The sequence below is a fragment of the Thalassophryne amazonica genome, chromosome 5, assembly GCF_902500255.1.
Source record: "Thalassophryne amazonica chromosome 5, fThaAma1.1, whole genome shotgun sequence".
Lineage (NCBI taxonomy): Eukaryota > Metazoa > Chordata > Actinopteri > Batrachoidiformes > Batrachoididae > Thalassophryne > Thalassophryne amazonica.
In genome coordinates, this window is record NC_047107.1 from 64,985,111 (window position 1) to 65,012,359 (window position 27,249).

At 40.9% G+C, this 27,249-nt stretch overlaps 1 protein-coding gene and 1 long non-coding RNA gene across 3 annotated transcripts; both read left to right on the plus strand.

The window, feature by feature from the left end:
* The first annotated feature begins 414 nt into the window (after positions 1-414).
* On the plus strand, positions 415-27,249 carry gkap1 (G kinase anchoring protein 1). Of its 2 annotated transcripts, none has more exons than XM_034170455.1 (12): positions 415-567; positions 901-1,162; positions 3,039-3,197; positions 4,813-4,890; positions 6,179-6,317; positions 12,011-12,039; positions 13,214-13,372; positions 17,433-17,519; positions 18,119-18,182; positions 18,269-18,339; positions 18,419-18,496; positions 26,539-27,249. In XM_034170455.1, exons 2-12 carry the CDS (start codon positions 914-916, stop codon positions 26,578-26,580), a joined length of 1,155 nt encoding a protein of 384 aa, XP_034026346.1. In that variant the 5' UTR covers positions 415-567; positions 901-913; the 3' UTR covers positions 26,581-27,249. The 2 variants fall into 2 exon arrangements, with proteins under 2 accessions (XP_034026346.1, XP_034026347.1); XM_034170456.1 differs by having other exon boundaries at positions 6,182-6,317.
* On the plus strand, positions 25,036-25,687 carry LOC117510657. The gene is made up of 2 exons (XR_004560782.1): positions 25,036-25,208; positions 25,292-25,687. It is a non-coding gene; the product is annotated as an uncharacterized LOC117510657 (long non-coding RNA).

Genomic DNA, 27,249 nt, shown 5'->3' on the forward strand with positions numbered 1-27,249 from the left:
AAGCTGACACGTCTCCGGCTGGGCCATTGTGGGTTGGCTAGTGGATTGTTTCTCATTGGAAAACACAAAGATGGCCTTTGTGAATTTTGTGATGTCCCTGAAACCGTGACTCATTTTATTTTGCATTGTTGTGCTTATGCAGAGCAAAGAAAAGATATGTTCTGTGTGCTTACATCATTGGGAATTAACACCTTTTCCTTAAGGACCATTCTAGGTCAAGGAGCTTCCCCTAAAGAGAGGGCAATGGCAGTCATAAACTTTCTGAGGAGCACAGGGTATTATAATAAAGTGTAGGGCAGATAATTCATTGTGTTTTCTAGGTGTACATTCTGACAAGTGGGGGGCAGCAATGCACTAGCCGTGCCTAGTCTGCCGGAAATAAAAAGAAGAAGAAGAACGGGCTTTGCAGCCACATTGAAGGTCGTTTTCCGATCGCAAAGTGTATTTTTGTCCGCGCCGGGCTACCGTAGTCGGGCTATCGCTAGTACCAAAGCGTCAGCCTTCTATCTTCACGAGGAGACGAACGTTTTTTGAACGATTTTCTGTTGAACACTCTGCCAAATACATGTAAGTAGGGGTATTGTAGAGAAAACGTCGATGCGAATTTGCTAATGGGCTTGTGACTACTATATATCACTACTTTTGCACTTGTTCAGCTAACTTAATAAAGCCGGCTAACATCTACTGTGGTTGTTATGTAATGCTAACAAAGTCTGTCCTCAGTGCATCTAAAAATTTCTCTTTAAACACTGCTGAATGTTGGGCAGACCCGTTAACTACATTCCATATAGCTCTTAGTTCAGATATGCTGATTAGCTGAGAAACTGCTTTTACGAGCAGCTAACGAAATAAATGAGTCCTCCTGCGTGACTTGTTCCTGATTTCTTTGTCACCGGTTAGTTTCTTTCTCTCGATGGCTTCGTCAACGATGATCACCGTCCCCACGACCGCATCCCGGTTCGCCCTGCTTCAGATCGACTCGGATTCGGAATCCGACACCTCCGATGTGGGAAAAACCGTCACCAAAACTGGACGAGAGTCCTCTGGGAAGAGCCGGCAGGGAAAGGCAGCAGCAGCCGGAGGGAAAGCGGCTCAGGGTAACGACAAGAAGAAAGACAAGAAAAAGAAAAAGAGAGAACAGCAGCAGAGTGAGGCTAATGAGGTGAAGGGCTTTATACCATTACATGCTGTTTGGGTTAAATCTGGCCTGCGCTGTTCTTTGAGAGCAGTAAAAACGCCCCGAATTACGTCCTTGAGGACCCAAAAACCTAAAACTATAGCAACAGCCGATCAAATCAGCTGTTGCTATAGGTTTACCTAGACATATACTCTTTACTGTTAAAGCTCCCTTTTATCCACATGTACAGTAAATGCAACACTAGCTTTTTGCTCTGCCAGCTATAACCTTGAGTTGCATATATGCATTTGTTAGATGCTTTTGTGCAAATAAAGAGCAAAAGTCACCAGCAAGTGCAGCAAACTTTGACATCAACCCAAAACTTTATTTTTTCAGCCTTCACCTGTTGAAATTTTACTTAACTGTGGTACACACAACTGGAGAACTCCCTATAGCATTTGAACAGGTAATAAGGAGAGGTTAGATAGGAGCCTTCGGGGGACTTGAGATTTACAAATTTGTGGATATCATGTTTACCTTTATTTGTGCTTTGATCCTTGGGTGCTGTTGGAATGAGGATGCGCATCCCCACCGGTTTGGTAGGAAACATGGTTTGAAGGTCACTGTACAGTCCAAATCACGGTATATTACAGTCAGGGTTTGTAATGCAGGTATACAACAAGAGTTGCAGAAAATTAAAAGGAATGAACAATATCAATGAACTTGTTAAATGATTGGCTTCTTGTGTTGTGTAGCTAAAAAATGGGTGGCTTGAGGATCTATAATGTCCAGATCCTGAACATTCTGGGTGAAGTTCTTCATTTTGTTTTGTGTAATCATGTTACAGACACACATCTGAACATGACAGTGCAATTCATCGTAAATGTAGCAGACCTCACTGTGTTTTACAGTACATAGCTCACTGTTTGGTAAATGTAAAATATTGTGGTTTTTCAGTTTTATGGTTTTTATTGCACCCCTACTTTGTGTCAAACAAATTTGTATTTTGGCAGCCACTGTTGATATGTCCCATGCATTGTGAGGGAACGTCAGTTGGGACATTTTGGCAGTGTGACGTGCTTCTCATTATGTGACCCAGCAACTTGAAAAAAGTCCAGGGAGATGCCCACACTTCACCTGGCTGCAGTGGATAGGTTGCTACTTTTGATAAATGGCAATGGACTGGTTTTTTGCTTGGGTATTTGCCATCCAAGACTCAAGGCAGTTCCACAGTTTAGGAAATGTGATGAACAGTGGAAGTAGGATGCACTTGAGCTCAGTTTTCAGCTTCATGGCAAAGGCTGTGAATGCTTATATACATGTGATGTCTTAGTTTTTTTTTTTGATTTGCAAAAATCTTAAAAAAAAAAAAAACCCTTTTTCATATGGTTATTATGGGGGTATTGTGTGTAGAATTTTGGGGGGAAAATAATTTAATCCATTTTGGAATAATGCTGTAACATAATGTGGAAAAAGTGAAGCGCTGTGAATACTTTCCAGAAGTACTATAAATAAAACAGTGAGACTTTACGGTGCCCTTGTGTGGAGTAGGGAGTTTTCAAAATTTTAGAAGGAAAGAGACTAGTGAGGGAAGCCACCAAGACAGCTGTCACAACTCTGATTCACAGTAATGGGTTTCTGTGGCTGTGATCAGAGAAATTGGACATGGTGCAAGTTTTGTCTGTTGCATCAGTAGTCACAGCTTCAAGGTAGAGAGGTACAAGAAAACAGACCAATTCTGGGCTTGAGTCTCCATATGCCTTCTGGTAAGCTGTAGCTGAAATTTCACGTCTTTTTAAAGAAACCCTGTCTTTGTTCCACTTCACTGTGAAGCTGAATAATATTTACAAGTTGCACTTTAGAGAAAAAAGCCATGTAATACACAACTTTAAAAAATGGTTTTAATCTCTCTCTCTGTCAGTTACGCAATCTAGCATTCAAGAAGATTCCTCAGAAGTCATGTGTCCCTCCTCCTTGTGTGACCCTTCAAGGAATAGCCAGTGAACTACTCAGTCCTGCAGCAAGAGACCAAAATATACCTTCAGAGGGATGGCAGCAGTGGAAGCAGCGGGATGAGCAGGTGAGAAAAAGCAGCTGCTCTTAGAAGTATGAACTGCAGAGCAATAAGTCTCCTTTCCATGTGGAAGTGTTTAGAATCAAATAGAAGCTTTATTTGCCATTTGTACTCGCACACAAGGTTTGAGTACATTGGAATTCTTGTGCGGAGCTCTTGAATAAATAACAGAAGCACTGTAGGTGACAACAGATATTTGATATTTCAATACGAGATTTCTTTAGTTTGAGAAATCATATGAGAGGTGTAAAGCACTGTGACGCTCGATAAGGGAAAACTCCAGGAATCTGCAATGACTCCCTTGATTATTAAATACAATGTATGGTTGAGCAGAATGGGACAGGGTAATGCTGTTTTGCGATTAGGTTCATGCCATGCTGGGCTGACACTTTAATGCACTGCATGGTGTATGATGAAGGTCCTGCATTTCTGTGTCAAGATTAATCTAAGATGGCACAGATTTCAGAAAAGAAATCAGCATGATGGAGATAATTACAGTATTTTTCTGGAGCATAAGTTTTTTTTTGTTTTGTTTTTTTTTTTCTTTGTTGTTGTCGTTTACTAGTTTGAAAGTTTCTGTAACAGTCTTGTGCTACTTGCATACTGACAAATCATGATTCCTTACATTTTCTCTCTCTCTCTCTCTCTCTCTCTCTCTCTCTCTCTCTCTCTCTCTCTATATATATCTCTATATATATATCTCTATATATATATCTCTATATATATATCTCTATATATATCTATATGCACACACTTTGTAGTGGGGCTCAGTTAAAACTGTCGTTCATTTAAAACTTGGGTCACGCTTATCTGACCGATCATGATGGCGTCACTACTTTTCCTCACATCTTTGGTGATCGTCAGCCTCCACTGATAAAGTACAATTAGCGGTTATGCTCATTTCAAGCAAATATGAATAAACGTCTTTACCACACAGCAAAAAAAACATGCTGAGTAAACAACTGAGTAAATGGACGTCTCCTCCAGTGCGATGCTGCAGTACACAGCAGAGACACAGAACGTAAACAGTAACAGCAAAATGCCACGGTGGCGTACGTGTCTGGCATACGTCAGAATCCATTTTAATGCTCCACACCCAAACAGTAGGTGGCGGTAATGCACTGTTAAACTCATTAAAAACTTAAACTCAAATGAAGAAGTTATTTTCGTTTTCCTGGTGCACTTCAGATTTAGTCTGTGGTCTGTTTTTCACGATCTTTGCAAAATTGTTTGGAATCGTCCCTGATGAGACATCACGGTGGATGTTAAGGCTCAAGTTTTCGTGTCCTGTTCCAAAAGTGAAGGATAATGTAACGTGGCACTGCTTGACCACACAGAGAGACTGAATGAGAGACGCTGTTACAGATTTTATCGTGAACTCCGCGTTGTGTTGACTCCAAAGAAATGGATGAAACGTTCTGCTGTGGGAGACTAAAGTTCATGAGGACTAAATTCAAATGGGGCTGGCTCAACCAAAAGTACCAAAACATACACATATATATGAGAGAGAGAGACTTTGCCTGTGTCAAAATGCACTATAATTTTATTTGGCCATGTGTAATGTTACTGCATCCCTCTACATGAATGTTCTTCCTCATCGGTTTTTCTCTTGCCTTCGTAGATTACTACGGAGCTGTATGAAGCGGACTTGGAAAAGGCTTTGATGCTTAGTAAACTTGAATATGAACAACAAAAACAGGTACAGTACATTTAGTTACTAGTGAACACTTCAGACACTAACATTTATAGTGAGATGCCACCATAGGTACATATGCTGACTTGTCACCCTGTATGCGCTTTTCATACCAGCCAGGCATTTTGAGATCAAACTATGCTGGTACAATTTGTCACTCACTCAGTAAATCCTCCTCCCAACCTGCTGTCCTTTGAATGCGAGTCCCAGGTCTCAAGAGAAACACGAACTGCTTTGTGGCACTACAACAGCACATATACTCCCTCTATCAATGCACCGGCGATGTGTGTGATGTTTGTTTTTGTTTTTTTTGTCTTTCCAATACTGGAACAGGATTGTTCTGTGTTTATGTGGATTGTCGCTGTCTTGACAAAGTTCCATGGATTGTTTGCCGGTTCCGTTGTAAACAAATGCACATGGAGGGAGGGTAAGGGCCGGTGTCACAGACCAAATGGTTCTCCCTAAAAATCGGTTTGGCCTGCCTTCACTGCGCATGCGTCATTTCTGAGCATGAGCAACGATTCACCGGCTATCACCTCATTTCTGCTTAAAACTGCACTCAGGCATCATCTATCTCAGCTACAGATATCTGAAGCTTTTGTACAACAATCATTTCCACATAAATTCAGCATTATTTCATAATAAAAGACTGATCAGAGCCCCACAGCAGCACGGCAGACGTCTGACGTGCTGCTACGCATATATCATATATAGTAGCGATTCACCAATTATTTTTTTGTTTCTGCTTAAAATGGCCTCGTTTTTGCTTAAAAGTGACTTTAGAATGATCTAAGAGGTTTTACTTATCTGATGGTTAATCACATTATTCCCTTTGATCGCTTTGGGTGTAGAGAGTCAGTCAGTCAGTCTCAGACGCGTGCACAGTGAAGGCAGGGCGGACCAATTTTTAGAGGGGACCGTTTGGCCGGCATGACCGGCAGTGAGTTTTTACTCAATTTTGTGACTTATGTACTCCTGAGTTGTAGTGGGAGCTCTGTAGAGAAGAATGACAAAAACAGACAAAACTGAAAAACAGACCAGAGTTGCGTAGGTGCAGGTACACGGTTACATATTTATGACAATGAATATGTCACCTATTCAAAATGTACGGTCAGTTAAAAAAAGAAATGTAAAGAGTTTTGATAAATTTTTCTTTGTTTTGATTTGGGATAGAATGTGCAGTGTTCCATTGGAGTTAAGGATTTTGAGCTTTGCTCACTTTTTTAAACACTATTTGAACACAATTGTAAATTGTTTTATATCAACAACATGTATTAATTGCATTTTTTTAAAGCAGAACAGTGCACAGACGTCCTCGCCTAAGTCACGAGGTGCTAAAGAAGGAGGAGGGAAGAAGGAGAAAAAGAAGAATCAGCAGGTTAAAGACAAAAAGACAGTTTCTCTGCAGGACTTCCAGGCTGAAGGTAGTGTAGGTGAGTGATACAGGATTACTTTCACAACCCAAAAAACCTCTGTTGTGCATTCTAAAGGTTTTCGCAAGATATAAAATTTAGTGCATTGATTATTAGAATAATGTCTGTTATGTTTTTCCCCCCTCCCGTGTCTGTTCCTCTGTGTTCTTTTTGCACTCTTGGGGTGGGGTGGGGTGAGGGGTGTTTGAGTGTCTCGCAGTGTGGTGACGACCAACACAATAAATCAGAGTGCAGGGTTTTACTTTTTTTTAATATGCTCTGACTGTCCTTGCTGTGGTTAAATGATAAAACACAGCTGCAGATCTGCAATTCATAACAAGCACTAACGGTCCCCCCCCCCCCCCCCCCCCAAAAAAGTACCTAAAATCTCTTTCTGAGGATGACGTAACATAAAGTGCGCTCATAAAACCTTTTTACCTCTCAATCAGGGTCATGCTTTCCACATAAATACACAAATTCTTGATTGTTCCTGCTAAGAGACTCCAAACAAGGGGCACATCCAGACAGAAACAGGGTGTTGTGGGGGGGGGGGGGAGTGTCCTCCACAACACCCCTTGATTAAAGATCTGCTTTTGAAGACATTTTTCATATTACTACTACTTATAATAATTTTAATAACTGAAATGTTTAAGTTTTACAATAGTTCTGGACTAAGTTTAATTGATGAGCCATATAAAAATAAATTTTGTTCATTTAACTTCTCTGCATAACTAAAGTGAGATGTGAAGCAATATCTTTTGTCTAAGCTCCACATTTCTGGGTCTGTTTCCGGTTCTAGCTTTAAAAATAGGTCAGTGAGGGAAGCCACAAATATGAAAGTGAAAATGTGCAAAAGAAAATACAAATACAGCACACATTAAAAACAAACAAAACAAAAGTACTAAATTAGGGGGGATTGGGGTGAGAAAATAGTCATCAAAAAAAAAACAAAAACAGAATGCATCCCTGGATACCCCCAGACCTCCTGCCTCCAAAGGCCCACTTTCACCTGAAAAGACTAGAGTCCCTTGATTGAGGAAAGTAATGTCAACTTAGAACATGGCGCCATTTTGGTTCCAACTGCACTCATCTACTTAATGAACCTTTTATGTTTGCAACATTTTTTTTTAACTCATTTAACAACATACAGCAGCACATCCAGGTACAAGTGCTAGCAAAATAATTATAGAAATAGTTAAGCTATCAAATTTGCATAAATTTACAATTTCTAATGATTTATTTAATTAATTTAAAGCCTGATTTATGCTTCTGCGACTATGTAACTCCGTGTCATGCAATGACGTGCGTGACAGTTATAAAGTTCTCCGTCACTGGATTATGCTTTATTATGGAGATTAAATTAATTCAACAAGCTTGTCTTTCTACAATCTTCACCTCCAAATCAAAGGTAAGATATACAATTTCCTCTTATTTCTGACTCCTGTTGTAAAGTCGCGGACTTTTCTGATCCATTTGTAATCAGCGTGCACACTGCAAAAACTATTAAAATATGAGTGAAAGCACAAAAGTGTCAAATCACAGCTTTTTGTGTCTGATTTAACAGGTGCACATCAGGCTGCAGTTCCGAGTCTTGAGCACAGTGTGGGGGGGAAAAAAAAATGGCCGAGCTTTTAATCACAGACATGATAGTGCAGCAGATAACAGAATAATTACAGAAGAATCCTTCAAATGGTGATACAAGCACCAAATATGGCAAAAGTACACCTTAGATATTGCTCTTTTGAAAAAACTGACGGCCCCTTGAATTTTCAACAGGCGGCCACGTAGGGGTCAATTGAAGAATTACATAAGGGTCAAAATATAAAAATGCTGCAGTCATATTGAAAATTATACCACATTATTTGTCTGATTTTAAAGATTCCAAAATAGTTTGGACTATCTATGACTGAATTCTATGGAGTAAAAACAACAAGAATGGTGACAAAGTTCAGTTTCAGTTTGTACAGTGGTCAAAAGTTAGAGTTGCTCCAATTTTGTTCAAAGGTGATGCATATTATCAGTTGAGGTAATAGGGTTTCAAAAAGGAAAAGTCTGCACCATGTATCATGCTTACTTGTCATGTTACAGGGTAACATATGTCACGTCATAGAATTCAATGAACGTCAACATTATTTGACCTTTACTTTAGAGACCAAGCATTCAACACAGTCCAAACTATTCCATTTATTAATCCAAGTAGCCCAATCAACAATTTGTACAATTTGCATACTACTGAAGTATTTCAGGCATGCAAGAATTTTTTTAAGTTTCTGCCAAAAGCCTCGGTCCCACCGAATAATGAAAGCTGAAGAAGGAGCCACGCATGGGTGTGGGGTGATTATTTGAAGAATGCCCACGTTTTGATCTATCACGTATCCACTATGAAGGTGCCACTATGTGCCTCTCTGTACCCCGCATGTGCCGCGTAGCAGCCTCTAGTGAGCCATGACCGACCTGTCATTAGAGCCTCGAATGGCTCACATCAGCCACACTAATCCACGTAGTGTCATGATAGCGCCATGATAACGTCATGTTGGCGCACGTTTAGGCATGAGTTTGGCCCAAACCTCCAGCCCTCCCACACCTGGTCCCTTCAAAGTGTGGGTTTTCAATTCACAGATTCACAGCAGCATTTAAAGATGTCCCTTTTTTTTTTTTTTTTTTTTACGCAGTCCAAAAATAGACACTCCAGCACAGTTACGCGCTGTGCGCCAGGCTGCTGTCCACATGTAATGCACCATACCAGCTAGACCCGAACCACGGGTTCCTGGAGAGCCGCCTCTGTGCTCCTCGCTGGCTCCGCGGCTCTCTGGCTTTTCTTCTGCACTTTAAACACAGAAAACTTTGTTTGTCCGTTTATTTCTGCAAAATCGCTCTTTTGTGCACGCGCTGCTGTTGTCCTTTCATGGACAGCCGCCTCTGTGCTCTTTCTAAGTGGCTTCCTTTCCATCCGTGGCTTGCTGGCTTTATTTTTTCCTTGGCTTTAAACACAATAATTTTTACAACGTGAATCCACTTTTAACTTTGTGTTCGTCTGTTTATTTTTGCAAAAGCGCTCTTTTGCGCGCGGTGCCATTCTGCAAACAGAATGAGGTGGCCGTTTTATTATATACACCTGTGGATGATTTCCAAAAAAAAAAAAATGTATGTATGTATGTGTACATATATATGTGTGTGTGTGTATGTTTTTTCTTTATTTCTTCCGCAGCTTACAAGTTATCATGATACAACTTTTAACTTTGTGTTATGTCTTCAGAATTGGTCTTTTGCGCGCTCTCCACCTGTGTTGCCGCACAGCTCCTGCTCTTAGCTGCTCCACTGGAGTTATCTTCCATGGCTTTAAACACACATCGACTTTCACGCAGTCACCCAAATTTTAACTTTGTGTTTGTCCAATATTGACTGAAATATCACTCTTTTGTGAGCTGGCGTTCTGCCTAAATGCTCGTTTGAAGCCTGATGATGAGTCACTGCGTCAGTGCGCACACACAGCGGAGCTCATGTGATCCATTAATTCCAGAAGTGATTAAAGGTGTTTTCAGCATCCAAGGTTTGACAGAAAATGATTAATCCGCTATAAAATAATTTATATAGAGTCCAGCGCACAGAGCAGGTAGAATTGTGTGCGCAAGACAGCCGCTCCAAAAATAGCCTCTCAGGTCCTGCATCAGTGGGCACACACAGCGGATCTCATGTGATCATTAACAAGATATTAAATCAACATACTTTTACATACAACAGACATCAACATACAGACATACTTTTACAGCAAGGAACTGTTTTATCAAGCTATAAAAAACATTAAAAATAATTACCTTAAGCTGTTCAAAATACATCCCACATGGAGCAGGAAAGAGGAAAAAAAAGCGTCCAGATGAAACAGTCCTGTGTGATTCTAGAAGTGATTAGAGGTGTTTTCAGCATCCAAGGTTTGGCAGAAAATGATTAATCCACTACAAAATAATTATTTTATATAGAGTCCAGCGCACAGAGCAGGTGGAATTGTGTGCGCAAGAGGAGAGCTGTTCCAAAAATAGCCTCTCAGGTCCTGCGAAGGTGCCAGGCGCACGGATAATGGACTTTTTGCAGACTCATAAGCACCACGCAAATGCCTCTAAGCCGTCGCAGTAACTCCAACACAAACTGCGCCACGCTGTTGTTGCTAAATTTTGAACATCTTGAAATTAGTGCCATGCTCAGAGAGGAGCCTCGTTAACTGAAGATGATGCCTCTAAGAGCCACTCTGAGCCACTATAGCTCACGAAACAAAAACAAAAAAAAACAGGGTGCGTGGCTCCTTCTTCATCCTTCATTATTCGGTGGGACCGCGGCTTTAGTGTTTTGCATGAGGTGTAAATCAGTGTTTTGAAGGCACATGTTAAATGTTGTAATTTTTCTTGCTCTCTCATACAGGTAAAAAAAAAAAAAAAAACTTGCTTTGTAATGGCGCTAAACCGCAGCTAAACATAAGTCAAAATCTGAGGAAAGACATAATAGAAAGGGGATAAACTGGTGATTTCGATGCCAAGAACATTGACAGAGAAGTAGGCATCATGGGATTGGATGTTGTGTGAGATCCAGGTGAGCTGTTGCTCTGCTTCTAAGGACATCTTGCACATTACTTAATGTCCTGTTAGCAACACATCATCAAAGTATTTATAAATGTAAGTCTATCCGTGCACATGTTGCAATAATTAGTGGTTGCTGATGTATTTTATTGCTAATTATTAGTGATGGAGAAACCGAAGCATTTTGAACCACTGCATCAATATGAAGCAATTGTGTTGAAATGGCTGTTTTTAAGCATTTGATGTAATAAATATGGTGACCTCTGCTCACTAATCTTTAACATAGCACTTGCATGGAACAATAAAGGGCAAGATGTCATGAAACAGTAAGGCGCTTATGTATGTTTAATAATAAAAGGGTCTATGTGCATCTTCAAATTTTTGACTGTATTTTTATTTAAAGACAATAATATAATATATATATAATGTGACTGTGCCATCATAAAATACTGTATGTAACAGAGATATACATTGTGAAATGTTTGTGCAACTCGGGACTGTTATGACCATAGTTGTACAAAATGAAGGGGATGTGGGGGCTTCAAAGATTTCTTATTTTATTTTATTTTTTTAAGACCATTTCAGTGGTGTTAGGCTCAAGTCTGTTACTACCTCTCTCACACGGCACAGAAGCTGCTGACATTTTGTCCAGCTTGTAAAGAGTTGGACAAACAGCTGCCTCCATCCTTTTTATCTCTTCTTCCAAATTGACTGCAGAAAATGGGTCTGGGGAACATTAGCATGGCTACAACCCTTCAGCTTTTTGACCCTCGACCATTTTAAGCATTTTTCTTTATTTGCCTTACATGCCTGTATTTAAATAATGTGTAAGTTAAGGTCTTTCTATGCTACTGTATGATGGCTGCTTTAGAAAAGAGCAGCAACAGTTAGTGGGTGAAATATAATCTTTGCTGTTGTCTTAGCTGTCTCCATCTTGTTTTAACTTGAATCCTAGGATGCGATCGCAAAAGGGTTTTTATAAAAAGGTAGATAGTGAACAGCTCATGATTTGGCTATGAGGGAAAAAAAAAAATCAGATTTTTCTCTGCTTTAATCCCCGTTTCTGTCCACCAGTCCACAACCTGTAAATGATCCCTCTGTGTAGGTGGCTCTATTAATCATTTATTTTCTCATATTGTTTTGCAGAACATTTGAGTAAGAAGCAAGAGAAAGAGGTGAGCAATGTCCTTTTTAAATATATTAAACTTTTTTTTAACCAAGCTGTTGACCTGTATTGGTCTTAAATCAGTGGAACATTTCTCACCCCAGTCATACATAAATATTATTTAATTTATTTATTTATCTATTTATTTTTAACTGCACTTAGTCTACATAAGGTTGCTATGTGGTCATTGCTAGGGTTGGGTATCGTGAACTGTTTTTTTTTTTTTGGGTATCGTTAAGAAATTATTTGATCCACCGACATCAATAGCCTTTTTGCTTAACAATTCCCTTATCGGTTCTTCAGAGTGGCCATTGTTTTTGAGGGTGTTTGTCAGGAAAATGATCATTTTTCGACATTGATTACAGACTCTGCAGCGGGTTTGTAATCAACAGTTTCTGCAGCGCGACTCTGCTTTGAACCTTGAACCAATGAAGCAGTGCTCCGATCCACTTCTTCATAAGCGGCAACTCCACTTTTTTAGCCCCTCTCAAAGCCATTAAAATATGTCAATCGTGAGTCATTTTTGTGCGGATTAAAGTGACTAACTGGGACTCCTGTCTTGTTGCAAGAAAGAAACGAGAATCATCCTCCGTTCCGTTGCTCCAAACTCTGCGCCGCTGTCTGCTGAGTCGAGTCCGCTCGGAATTTATAACTTCAAAGCGAATCACCGTTTAAATCAAATGACACCTCTTTCCAAACATTGTAATACAAACAATAAACTGCAATTGATCAAAATGTTTTTTTTCCTCCAAAAATGAGATGTCCTGCGCTGCAGCAGACCTGCAGACTCCAGTAGCTGTCTGAGTTCAGCTCAGATGTATGGAGAGACTTCATGCCAATAATGTCTGAAAGGAAATGCTTTTGACAAAAACTACAGATCTTGTTTATTTCTATTTATGTCCAGAAATCAAGGATCCACCATGTAGAGTTTATGTCCAGAGATCAAGGATCCAGTGACTAATTTCATATTTATTTACTTTAAAATTCAATAAAATGTTGTTGACATAGAAAACCAGTAAAGCCTACTTTAGTACACAGAAAATTCACAGGAGGTATCGATAAGGGAATCGATAAGGAATCGGATTGATAAGCGGAATTGATAATGGTATTGATATCAATAAAGCCTTAACAATACACATCCCTAGTCATCACTATGGAAAAACTGACCACATGATCCTGTCCAGGATACCAGAGTGACAAACACAGCCCTGGGACTTGGGCAGGAGGAACGCTTTTTTAATAAATTGGAAGATGACGTTTGTCGAATTATTCAGCGGGAGAAGAGACGTGAGCAGTACGCTAATAGCCAGGGTGATGTCAACACATCGACAGAACATGAACCGGTGAGGGGGATCAACAGAATCCCATGCACATACAAACCACATGAACACACATGGCCTGCTTTATTGAAGTTGGCATTTACACGTAGGAGATGTCACATAACTTTATCTGGACATCTGTCCATTTTCTACCCCCCCCCCCTCCAGATTATTTAAAAACATTCAGGGCCATCAAATCCACGGTAACCGAACTTCTGATTTCTCTGTTTTCTGTGTTTGATTGGTTGTACAGCAGTTGCTAGTCTGTCTGGAATTTGAAGTCCTACAAGACCTTAGCCCTGTTGTTTTCAACCTCTTTGGCTGTGTCTCACAGGGACTTGGGAACTTCTAAACTGTATGTGACACAGATGTTCTTGTACACTATTCCCGACACTTGGTTATGCCTCTGTGTACACTGTCCCAGCTTGCATTTTGCATCCGTCTGCTGTGGTTTGAACTGTTTCCGGGGCACATTTGCACAGACTGCAACTTGGGTCCTGTTGGCTGTGATAGACTTCTCCCTCTATGGCATAAGAACCTCTATTATGTACTTTGAGCCAACCTTTTCTAGTCACTGGTAGGACACCTTGATGTCAGCCACTTCCTCTGTCTATTGATTTTACATTCTATGGAGGGGCTTGATCTTCCAAGATGCCTCTGGCTCCTCTTCCTTATCTGTTTGGTTCAGCTGTCTGAGGCACTCTTGTAGCAGTTTGTCTTGGAGGGGAGATTTTCTGACATTCATGGATGCTCCTTATTTCATCTTGGATTGTGGCTCTGACACTTTCTAATGCTTGCCTTCCCTCTTTTTTACATTCTATATCATTCTATATCATTAGTTACTTCATCCAAACCATCAACATGTTTATTAGACCCCATTCCTACCAGGCTGCTCAAGGAAGCCCTACCATTATTTAATGCTTCGATCTTAAATATGATCAATCTATCTTTGTTAGTTGGCTATGTACCACAGGCTTTTAAGGTGGCAGTAATTAAACCATTACTTAAAAAACCATCACTTGACCCAGCTATCTTAGCTAATTATAGGCCAATCTCCAACCTTCCTTTTCTCTCACAAATTCTTGAAAGGGTAGTTGTAAAACAGCTAACTGATCATCTGCAGAGGAATGGTCTATTTGAAGAGTTTCAGTCAGGTTTTAGAATTCATCATAGTACAGAAACAGCATTAGTGAAGGTTACAAATTATCTTCTTATGGCCTCGGACAGTGGACTCATCTCTGTGCTTGTTCTGTTAGACCTCAGTGCTGCTTTTGATACTGTTGACCATAAAATTTTATTACAGAGATTAGAGCATGCCATAGGTATTAAAGGCACTGTGCTGCGGTGGTTTGAATCATATTTGTCTAATAGATTACAATTTGTTCATGTAAATGGGGAATCTTTTTCACAGACTAAAGTTAATTATGGAGTTCCACAAGGTTCTGTGCTAGGACCAATTTTATTCACTTTATACATGCTTCCCTTAGGCAGTATTATTAGACGGTATTGCTTAAATTTTCATTGTTACGCAGATGATACCCAGCTTTATCTATCCATGAAGCCAGAGGACACACACCAATTAGCTAAACTGCAGGATTGTCTTACAGACATAAAGACATGGATGACCTCTAATTTCCTGCTTTTAAACTCAGATAAAACTGAAGTTATTGTACTTGGCCCCACAAATCTTAGAAATATGGTGTCTAACCAGATCCTTACTCTGGATGGCATTACCCTGACCTCTAGTAATACTGTGAGAAATCTTGGAGTCATTTTTGATCAGGATATGTCATTCAAAGCGCATATTAAACAAATATGTAGGACTGCTTTTTTGCATTTACGCAATATCTCTAAAATCAGAAAGGTCTTGTCTGAGTGATGCTGAAAAACTAATTCATGCATTTATTTCCTCTAGGCTGGACTATTGTAATTCATTATCAGGTTGTCCTAAAAGTTCCCTAAAAAGCCTTCAGTTAATTCAAAATGCTGCAGCTAGAGTACTGACGGGGACTAGAAGGAGAGAGCATATCTCACCCATATTGGCCTCTCTTCATTGGCTTCCTGTTAATTCTAGAATAGAATTTAAAATTCTTCTTCTTACTTATAAGGTTTTGAATAATCAGGTCCCATCTTATCTTAGGGACCTCGTAGTACCATATCACCCCAATAGAGCGCTTCGCTCTCAGACTGCAGGCTTACTTGTAGTTCCTAGGGTTTGTAAGAGGAGAATGGGAGGCAGAGCCTTCAGCTTTCAGGCTCCTCTCCTGTGGAACCAGCTCCCAATTCAGATCAGGGAGACAGACACCCTCTCTACTTTTAAGATTAGGCTTAAAACTTTCCTTTTTGCTAAAGCTTATAGTTAGGGCTGGATCAGGTGACCCTGAACCATCCCTTAGTTATGCTGCTATAGATGTAGACTGCTGGGGGGTTCCCATGATGCACTGTTTCTTTCTCTTTTTGCTCTGTATGCACCACTCTGCATTTAATCATTAGTGATCGATCTCTGCTCCCCTCCACAGCATGTCTTTTTCCTGGTTCTCTCCCTCAGCCCCAACCAGTCCCAGCAGAAGACTGCCCCTCCCTGAGCCTGGTTCTGGTGGAGGTTTCTTCCTGTTAAAAGGGAGTTTTTCCTTCCCACTGTAGCCAAGTGCTTGCTCACAGGGGGTCGTTTTGACCGTTGGGGTTTTACATAATTATTGTATGGCCTTGCCTTACAATATAAAGCGCCTTGGGGCAACTGCTTGTTGTGATTTGGCGCTATATAAAAAAAAATTGATTGATTGATTGAATGTGTTTGCCTGTTTATATGTGGCCCTACAGTGGATTTGTAGTCTTTTGCAAAATCTACCACCATCTGCCCTTTTACATTCCTCTCCTTGACACCATATCTACCCATTACTATCTCACCACCTCTGTTCCCTTCACCAACATGCCCATTGAAGTTTGCTTCAATAAAAACTCTTTCATGCTTGGGTACACTCTGCATTCTCATCTAAGTCTCTCCAGAAATCTTCGTTCTCCTTCATCTCACAACCAGTCTGTGGGGCATAGACACTGATGATATTCATCATCACCCCTTCAATTTCACACTCATCACCCTGTCACACTCACTTAACCTCCAACACACTTATGCTGCCTCTTTCTTACAATGCAACAGTTTAACTCCACCTCTGATGCTCCAGGCTTTACTTCCTTCCCACTTGGTCTCTTGTGTACACAGTATGTCTCCATGACTCATCCATCATCTGAATGAATGAATGAATTTATTTATTTGGCTCACAGATCAACAGTAACTCATAAAAAGAACAACTTAACAGTGTACACGTGTGGCTGAAAGGGTGGAGACAGAAGCGCAAAAGGGTGTAGGCAGAAGTGTATCAGCCAGCTCTCTCCCTTTACCAGGCATATTGCCAACATTCAAAGTCCTGGCTCTCACTTCCACACGTCTAACTTTCCTTCTCTCTTGCTGCCTCTGGACATATTCCTTGCATCTTCTTCATCCAACAGTAGCACAATTTCCACTGGCACCCTCTTGGACAAAACCATATATGGCACTTATTGTTAATCCCAGCCTCGACTGATCCGGGATCGAAATTTAATTTGTGATCTGCGTGTTTGGCAAAATTTACACCAGATGCCGGGGGAGGTGATGGTCCTAGTAGTTAAGCTTTGGGCTTGAGACCAGAGGATCCTCGGTTCAAATCCCAGCCTGACCGAAAAATCACAATGCCCGTTGGGCAAGGTCCTTAATCCCCTAGTTGCTCCTGGTGTGTAGTGAGCACCTTGCATGGCAGCAGCCTGACATCGGGGTAAATGTGAAGTATTGATGTGTAAGGCACTTTAAGCGTCTGATGCAGATGGAAAAGCGCTATATAAATGCAGTCCATTTACCATTTATGCCCTTCCTGACATGACCCTCCTCATTTATCTGGACTTGGGACTGACACTCAGAATGCACTGGCTGTACATCCTATGTGGCTGAATTTGTGCTTAAAAAAGCGAAGCTTCAAAATCATTGCATAAATGACTTGTGTTGTGTGAAAGCCTTTAAGTTTTTCCTGCTCTCATTTGTCCCTCCTGTTAGGACCCTCGAGCAGAGCAGCTGAAGTATGAGCTGGAGAAGAAAGACCATGAGATTGATAAGCTAAAGAAGACCATTTCACAATGGGAGGTTAGCTGTTCATTTAACCAGTTTATCATTCTGCCTTTAAAATATTTTAAACACCAGAATATGACTGGGGGGAAAAACACCCTGTATTGACCACTTTCCTTCAATAAGGTCATCAAACAAAAAAGAAAAACTGGAAAAAGTAGAAAAAAATGAAAAATTGTAGAAAAATGAAGAAATACTTAAGCAGAATGTGTTAAGCGGCCACAATCATCACTGCTGTCTTTGAAGGAAATTTTTACATAGGCTCTAGGAATGTGCAAAGAAGACCATCTTTGCACATACTAATCAAGTTATCTTACACCTGTGTAAGATAACTTGATGAGTACAAAGAGTAACGTTTGTTGGCAGGCTGGAGCATTTTTGGTAAAGTCTTACTTTTGATGATCAAATGCGTATAAACTCTGTGTAAAACGTCTTTAAAACGTTAAATTTTTCTGCTTTTGTCCTCAGAACAGATGATCATTAATTTGTGATCACACCTAGATATAACTTTTTTAATGCAGTTTTTTACATAATTTTTGTTTTGCTTAATGTCTTTATTCATCAGAAATGAATGATAGTAATAATACACCAATTGTTCTTGCTGTGTGACTCTGCAGTTGAAATACAGAGAGGTGAAAGCTAGAAATTCACAGCTGCTGAAGATGCTCCAACAGGGGGAGAGTGAGTGAAAAGAAAAGACAATGCTCTCATTTCATGTATAATGAAGATTTAATGTGATCAGTCTGTATTCTGTTTCTGTCCTTTAGTGAAAGATAAAGCAGAAATCCTTCTGCAGGTCGAAGAGCTGCTGCATATCAAAGAGGAGCTCTCATCACAGGTCTGCAGCATGGCGTGAGAGTTTGACATGTTTGTAAAATAATACACTTCATGCTTTGAGGATATAACTTTGTCTTTAGGTGTCATTACTACATGCTGCACTTGAACAAGAAAGGTCTAAAGTGAAAGGTCTCCAGTCAGAACAGCCAAAACATCAGGTGAGCGATAACCAAAATGAACTTGTTTGTCCCGTTCGCTCCGGGTCTCCGCAGTGGATCATGTTGACTCTTTCTGATGCCACTCCATGTACATGGACAACAGAGCCGTGTGTGATACAATGAATAGATTTTGATAGAGGATATACTAAGACCATTCATTTTCCTAATAGATTTTGTATGCTCTGAATATTTTTTTCAAAGACTTTAAATAAAACTTCCCAACTGATAAATCAGCATGCTGATATAATCAGCAGATATGAGCTACTCGTACATACAGATAAATCTGTAGCGTGTCGCCGACCAAACGGTCCCCCATCAAAAATCGGTCTGCCCTGCTTTCACTGCGCATGCGTCATTTGGGACCACAGCAGTGCGTCTGAGACTGACTCTCTACACCCAAAGCGATCAAAGGAAATAATGTGATAATTAACCATTAGATTACAAAGTAAAACCTCTTAAATCATTCTAAAGTCAGTTTTAAGCAGAAACGAGGCTGTTTAAAGCCCCTTTACACCGGGCTTGCATACAGTTGCGTTGGAATGCGTGTGGAGTATGCTCGAAAATTGCGCACATTTGATGCAGTCCCTGTGTAGGCTGGTGTGTGCTTGCGTTCTCAGTCTTGCTTACAGTGTCCTGACACTTCCTCGACTTTGATCTGTGCACTTGCACACACTTCGTCATCCTTGGCCCCGGTGTGAAACGGGCTTTAAGCAGAAAATAGACGATACTCACCTTATTTCACTATTGACACCCTGAGATGATGCCTGCTGTGCTGCTGTGGTGCTCTGATCGGTCTGCCATCTTTTATTATGAAATAATGCTGAATTTATGTGGAAATGATTGTTGTACAAAAGCTCCAGATATCTGTCGCTGAGATAGGTTGATGACTGGAGTGCAGTATTAAGCAGAAACGAGGTGATAATCGGTGGATCGCAACTGACGCTCCAAAATGACGATGCTGCCGCTCTGAAATGATGTATGCGCAGTGAAGGCAGGGCAGACCGATTTTTAGGGGGGACCATTCAGTCAGTGACACTGGCCTTCACTCAATATACAGTAGTGTTCAGAATAATAGTGCTGTGTGACTAAAAAGATTAATCCAGGTTTTCAGTATATTTCTTATGCCGCGTTCACACCGGGCGTGACGCAAGCGACTGCAGCCACAGGCTGCCATGTAATCCATATGTAAGGACACGTTTTGGCGCCAAACCGCGCAGTGCGACACGAATGAAGCGCTTTTGAGCGTTTTGTGTGTTTGTAGCGCGATATTGCGTCGCGTCACATCGTGTCGCCCTCCTCCCCAAGTTGAAAAATCTGAATGTTTTTCATCTCTTCGCGCCGCGATGACCAATCAGGGACTGGATATGTAGAGACGTGGAGATGTCTAGAGTTTGACTGAAGATGTGAACATGTCCTGTCTCTGGTAGCAGCCTGTGAGCAGGACGTATGTGTCTTTTGTCCTTTATTTCACAATTATGAGAGTTAGAGCGAGCAGCAGCACCACAGCAGGGGGAGCAGAGTTTTTTTTCTTTTTATTTTACGTGCATGCACGAGGGTCCATGGAGATTATTTTACTTATTAACTACACAGATGTATAATGGTAACTGGTTTCTAAAGACAATTATGACAGTTTTTTTTTTTTGTTTGTTTTTTTTTTTTTTTTTTTTTTTGGGAAAGAGCGAGGAGCAGCCTCACAGCAAGCCACGGAGTTTGTTTCTTTTTTTTTTATTTTTCTTACGTGCGCGCGCGAGCAAATCGTCTGTGTGGAGAATATTTTATTAAACTACACAGATGTATAGTAAAACAAATGGTGACTCATTTCTAAACACAATTATGACAGAGTTTTTTGGGGGAAGAGCGAGCTGCAGCAAGCAGCAGAGTTTCTTCTTCTTCTTTTTTTTTTTTTTTATTGTTTACATGTGCGCGCGTGAACGGGACAGTTGGTCCTCAAACTGGGTCCCGCAGAGGCGGAAGGACCGCCGAAAGTGGCCGTCATTCCGATGCAGCTCCTGCAGCAAATAATGATACTCTTTGTATTGGGAGCTTTTCACAACAACTCGCTCCGTGTGAAAGGTCCGTCATGATGACTTGACACCGAGTGGAATGGAAGCTCCTCCTATTTGATGACACACCGGGATGAATTTTCGCAGCGAAAGTCCACCCAAGCAGAGCGACACACCGAGCGAAGGAGGTGCGTCCGTCGCCACGCAACCCCCGCGAATTTGTAGCGTCTGATCGCGCCCGGTGTGAACGCAGCATTATTGTTACATGGGAAACAAGGTACCAGTAGATTCTCACAAATCCAACAAGACCAAGCATTCATGATATGCACACTCTTAAGGCTATGAAATTGGGCTATTAGTAAAAAAAAAAAGTAGAAAAGGGGGTGTTCACAATAATAGTAGTGTGGCATTCAGTCAGTGAGTTCGTCAGTTTTGTGGAACAAACAGGTGTGAATCAGGTGTCCCTTATTTAAGGATGAAGCCAGCACCTGTTGAACATGCTTTTCTCTTTGAAAGTCTGAGGAAAATGGGACGTTCAAGACATTGTTCAGAAGAACAGCGTAGTTTGATTAAAAAGTTGATTGGAAAGGGGAAAACTTATACGCAGGTGCAAAAAATTATAGGCGGTTCATCTACAATGATCTCCAATGCTTTAAAATGGACAAAAAAAAAAAGACGCGTGGAAGAAAACGGAAAACCATCAAAATGGATAGAAGAATAACCAGAATGGCAAAGGCTCACAGATTGATCAGCTCCAGGATGATCAAAGACAGTCTGGAGTTACCTGTAAGTGCTGTGACAGAAGATGCCTGTGTGAAGCTAATTTATTTGCAAGAATCCCCCGCAAAGTCCCTTTGTTAAATAAAAGACATGTGCAGAAGAGGTTACAATTTGCCAAAGAACACATCAACTGGCCTAAAGAGAAATGGAGGAATATTTTGTGGACTGATGAGAGTAAAATTATTCTTTTTGGGTCCAAGGGCCGCAGACAGTTTGTGAGACGACCCCCAAACTCTGAATTCAGGCCACAGTTCACAGTGAAGCATGGTGGTGCAAGCATCATGATATGGACATGTTTCTCCTACTATGGTGTTGGGCCTATATATTGCATACCAGTTATCATGGATCAGTTTGGATATGTCAAAATACTTGAAGAGGTCATGTTGCCTTATGCTGAAGAGGACATGCCCTTGAAATGGGTGTTTCAACAAGACAATGACCCCAAGCACACTAGTAAAGCAGTTTGAACATAATAGGTTTGAGTTTGTAGCGTCAACAGCAGATGCTACTATTATTGTGAACACCCCCTTTTCTATTTTTTTTTTTTTTTTTTTTACTAATAGCCCAATTTCATAGCCTTACGAGTGTGCATATCATGAATGCTTGGTCTTGTTGGATTTGTGAGAATCTATTGAATCTACTGGTACCTTGTTTCCCATGTAACAATAAGAAATATACTCAAAACCTGGATTAATCTTTTTAGTCACATAGCACTACTATTATTCTGAACACTACTGTATGATGCTTAAAAACTGAGGTGGAAGATCAACCGTGGCATGAGTGTTGTTATTGCATATTTTGTCTAAAAGAGGGTCCTCTGCAGTTCATCTTTATTTAAATAAATAAATAACCCTAAAAAATTCTACATGAAACCTAGTTAAAAACACTCAATCACAATCATAAAATGGCAGGTCCAGCAGCATTCAGTGCACAAATAGCTCTTCCCACAAAGCTATTTTTAAGTCTATTTGTTCTGGCCTTAAGTGCCCTGTATCGTCTGCCTAATGGCAGCAATTCAAACAAATAGCATCCAGGATGGGAGGGGTCTCTGATTATAGTCCTTGCCTTCCTGAGACAACAACTTGTATACAGTTCCTCTAATGAAGGCATAGCACCATGTTAACGTGACATTGGTGCATGTTTAGGCATGGGTTTGGTCCAAACCTCCAGCCCTCCCACACTTGGTCCTTTTAAAGTGTGGGTTTTCAATTCACATTATCCATTCAAGATGTTGCCACATTTTTTTTATTTTTATTTTAAACGCAGTAAAAATAATAAAAATCTAAAAATGGATGCTCCAGTACAGTCCAGCCAGTGTGCGCCATGCGTCAGGCTGCTGTTCACCTGTGTTCCAGACTCATTAAATGTACCAGACCAGCTAGAAGTGAACCACAGTTTCCTAGACAGTCGCCTCTGCAATTCCTTTTGCTGGCTTTATTTTTTTTGACACCGTGATCCAACTTTTAACTTTGTGTTTGTCTGTTAATGTCTGCAAAATCGCTCTTTTGTGCACGCTGCCATTCTGCGTTCCTGGACAGCCGCCTCTGCGCTCCTTCTTACTGGCTTCATTTCCATTCGTGGCTTGCTGGCTTTATTTCTTCACAGCTTTAAACACAGTCATTTTGACACCATGATCCAACTTTCAACTTTGTTTTCATCCGTTATTGACTGAAAAGTCATTCTTTTGCAAGCGTTTGGGCATGAGTCATTGCGTCAGTGTACATATACAGCGGAGCTCCTGATCCATTAACAAGATATTACATCTACTTTTACAGCTGATTATATAGAGTGAATGAACATGCAACTGTTTTACCAAGCTATTAAAATAAAAACATTACGAATAATTACCTTTTAGCTGCTTCTAATCTGTTCTCCACTTCATGGAGCAGGAAAGAGGGAAAAAAGCAGGTGGAATAGGGTGCACAAGAGGGCTGAGCCTCTCCAAAAATGGCCTCTCCTGGTCCTCGTAGCTGCCAGGCGCTAGGATAATGGGCTTTTACAGACTTGTCCTCACCACAAACATGCCTCTGTAATCCTCATTAGTCCTCGTAGCAACTAGTACACAAACTGCTCCACGCTGTTGTTGCAAAAGCCCCTTTCACACTGGCGTATTTGTAGAGCTGTTTATTGTGGGGTATCGTCTACATCGAGTTGAGCAGCTCTCCGCCCACTTTTAGCAGCTCTACATGGAGTTTTTGCTCCCTACTCAGCAGTATGTTGAGGGCTACGTGCGTAGGACAGAGGGCTACGTGTGTAGGACGGAAGAAATATGTTTAATTTTCTTCTGTGTAGAGTGCTGGACACAGTTTTAAGCAGGTCTGTGCAGGACAGCGTTACTGCATGCAAGTCTGTGCAACACGGCGCTCCTGTACACAACCAGGAGTGCTGCATCCAGAGGAATCAGCTGGAGAACATGATCACTCAGCCCACAGCACCTGTGTGTGCTCAGAACAGGGAATCAAACCTCAACTCAGAAACCCAGAAACACAACAGATGTTTTGCTCTAGAGTTGTGTGTGTGTGGGGGGGGGGTACACATACGCAGGGAATAATCTTACCAACTGTATGATGGAAATTAGTAACAGGTGTGGTTGAATTTGCATGTGGCTGGAAATAGGTATGTCATTCCCAAAGCCTGTTTGGTGGCCACTAAAGGCACCATGACACTTGCACGCATTTAACCCCCGCACTGCCGTGCAATTCGTCATGCCAATGCGACCTGCTTTGTTCCGCTGGATGCTGCGCTTTGTGCCACTGGACGCTACGTTATATAAAATAATTATTTCATAGTGAATTAATCATTTGCTCTCAGAACTTGGCTGATGACACAACCTCTAATCACTTCCGGAATCACAGAGGAATTTTCGACAGCTGCAGCTGTTCTTGTGCGATTCATGACGTGGAGAACACATTTAGAATGGTCTCAAAAGTAATTATTTATAATATTTATATTGTAATAGCTTGGTAAAACAGTTGCATTTTCATTCCTTCTTATGAGTATCTGTAAACTTATGTTTATTAGATTTAACATCTCGACAAATTGTTCAGATGAGCTGCACTGTCATGTGACTCATTAGCTCACAGTGGCACACAGCGTCTTTGAATAGGTTGCGCAATGTGCACATGTAGTTCACAAAATTGTGTGCCAGAAATTTTGAACACTTCAAAATTTTCTTTGCACACTTGCATACAGCCATGCACATTTTACAACAGTTTACAGCCAGTTTACTCTCTGGCATGCCAGATTGCGTGCCAGTGCAGGGATCAGATTCATAAGTGTCAAGGTACCCTAATGCCTGGTTCACACGGCAGGATAATTAGGCTGATTTCGGACCCGATCTTCCCCTTCCGACAATCTTAAGGATGCCCCGACTATCGTGATGACGCTAAAAATAATCTTATCAGATATTCCTGCCATGTGTGGTGTGTTAAGCCCTGGTCCCACCAAATAATGATGAATAATGAGCCATGCAGCATTTTTTTTTTTTTTTTTTGCTACAAGAGGAGGTATTCAACTATCGTGGGGCAATAGAGGCTCTTAGAGGCAGTATATTCGGTTAACGAGGCTCATCTCTGAGCTAATTTCAAGATGTTCAAAATGTAAGCCCCTTTCACACTGGCGTATTCATAGAGCTGCGTATTGCAGCATTTTTCTTTTAAGTACATCCGAAATGCGCACATACTCAGCCTTTTTCCATGTTCGGAAATCTGCTTGCAGCTGCGTGTGTTCGCTTTTTTAATGTGTGCACACAGACTAGACATGTCCTACAGGCGGCAAACATGGTTATGGTATTTTACGTACATCAGGTCAGGATTAACGTGTCGTTCTTGCATTCACCACACTACACAACCACCTTTGATCTTGAATAACAATGACCCAGGCAAACAACGGATCTATGTCCACCTGTCAAAAGTATCTGCTGCAACCAGGTGAAATGTGTGCTGACTCACTGACTCGCAGTGCCACACAGCGTTTTTAAATAGGCTGCGCAGTGTTCACGTGTAGTTCACAGGTGAAATCTGGGTGTGTCCTTAGTCTCCTTTTACCACTGGGATCCTCACCACTGAGGCACCTATGTGCTGGATCATGCACAGAGAAACGCACCATGTAGCCAAAATATCATAGCTAGCATTCACTCTATTACATAAGTAAAATAAAATTGCTTTTTGTTTGCATTCATCCTTTTGAGTTATGTTAAGCTGCAGGGGATGGACTCATTTGTTTGTTAATTCAATGAATTTTGCAGGGTGCAAGATGGTTCAGTGAGACATCTAGCTATAAACAGTTGACAGTGAACACAAACCTCTGCCCAGAGTCTAGACGTATTCTGTTGAACATTCACTGTGTGAGACAGGTGACACCCTCGATGTATTGCAACAGCCAGCACATTCATTCAAAAGTAAGGCTGGAAAATTAAGCAAAAAACATCCTCCTATTGGGGCGAAAAAAAAACTTTCTCTTTAACTATTTAGAGCTTGTGATTGAGAATAAGCAAGCCAAAAGGTGGAAGTGTCCATTCATTTAACAGCAGCCAGGCAGTGAATCTAGTGAATTAATCATTCTTCAAATGAAATAAACAAAAAATGTTGAAGTAGTTGTTTTTGTAAGATCATCCACTGCTGGCTGACTTTGGGTTTTATTGTCAATGTAAACATAAACCAGGAGTCTCCAACCCTGTTCCTGGAGAGCTCCTGCCCCGTATGTTTTCCACATCTATCTGCTCAGGTCACACCTACATTTTAAAAATGGCTGTTTTCCAGCTCTTGATTGGCTGAGCACACCTGATGATTAATGACCTGGGAGTAGAACAGGGAAAGTTGGAAAACATGCAGGGTTAGTGCTTTCCAGGCACAGGGTTGGAGACACCTGACACAGACTGTTAATGGCTCATTAATTTAGATTCCTGTATGGATGTCTTTTGTGTACACTGTGCTGTGCACATGTTCAGCTATTTGCCACAGTAAAGCAGTGATGATGATGTTTAGTAAGTTCTTTCCTCTTCTCGTTTTTGCTTGGGGTCCCCACAGAAGATCAGATATGGAGCTGCATGTTGCTTTAGCAAAAATTTTACCAGATGCCCTTTCCTGACAAAACTCCATAGTACATGGAGAATGGGCACAGGTGCTCTTCAACCGGGAATCTTCTGGTTTGGAAACATTGACCACTTGGCTGCTGCACTGCCCAAAGATCACTCATTTGTTTATTTGCTTTCCTTCATCCATGAATAATTGTGTAATTCATATTTTTCTTGGTTTGCAGGGAAACAAGCGAGGGAAGAAAGCCTCAGAGACAGATATATGAAGATTTCAGTGGACAACCAACAACCTGAACTGCAAAATAAAGTTAATGAACAAATGAAGGAAAAACAAAGCACTACAGTGGTCAGGGTTCTTTAATGTTGCATTCACATGTTGGTTGTAGGCAGCAGACTAGATGATTGATTTTTCCACCACCACTCATGGCCACACAGTGTGACAGCACTTGGCATCAGAAATGTAAAATTTTCAACTTTTTCTACCTACCGCAGTGAGAAGAACAAACCCAATATCTTGTCTTTCAAGATGAGGACAGATGGGCAGTGAGAGATACACTTTGTAGGTACATACTCCTGTTTTTCATATCAGATTAACGGGAGTAATTTGTGACATTACCAAAAGAACTGTAATCTCAATAAAAGTTGACTTTTAAGCAACTGTCAGAGCCAGAGCTTCCTGCTTTTAATATGTTGCGCAAAATGCTACAAATATGTTCAATTAAGTAAATAATTGTCCATTTCGTTAGCACTGAAAAATACCAACCCATCACTTCATCATCTACCATCTGCCACTGCAGATGACATCCTACCCACGACCGGAATGAGTTTTCCACAATCATGCAAATGCGGTTTAGGTTGTCAGTGTCTGCGTACATGCACATTGCATCATTCACTCCAATCTTTGTAGTCAAGACTTTCAAAGACTTTATTAAAAA

Excerpts from the sequence above, each read along its gene's own strand:
- gkap1 (XM_034170455.1), top strand. The coding sequence starts at position 914 with ATGGCTTCGTCAACGATGATCACCGTCCCCACGACCGCATCCCGGTTC. Across the intron at positions 4,891-6,178 it reads AATATGAACAACAAAAACAG|CAGAACAGTGCACAGACGTC; the intron begins GTACAGTACATT and ends ATTTTTTTAAAG. Across the intron at positions 12,040-13,213 it reads GTAAGAAGCAAGAGAAAGAG|GATACCAGAGTGACAAACAC; the intron begins GTGAGCAATGTC and ends GATCCTGTCCAG.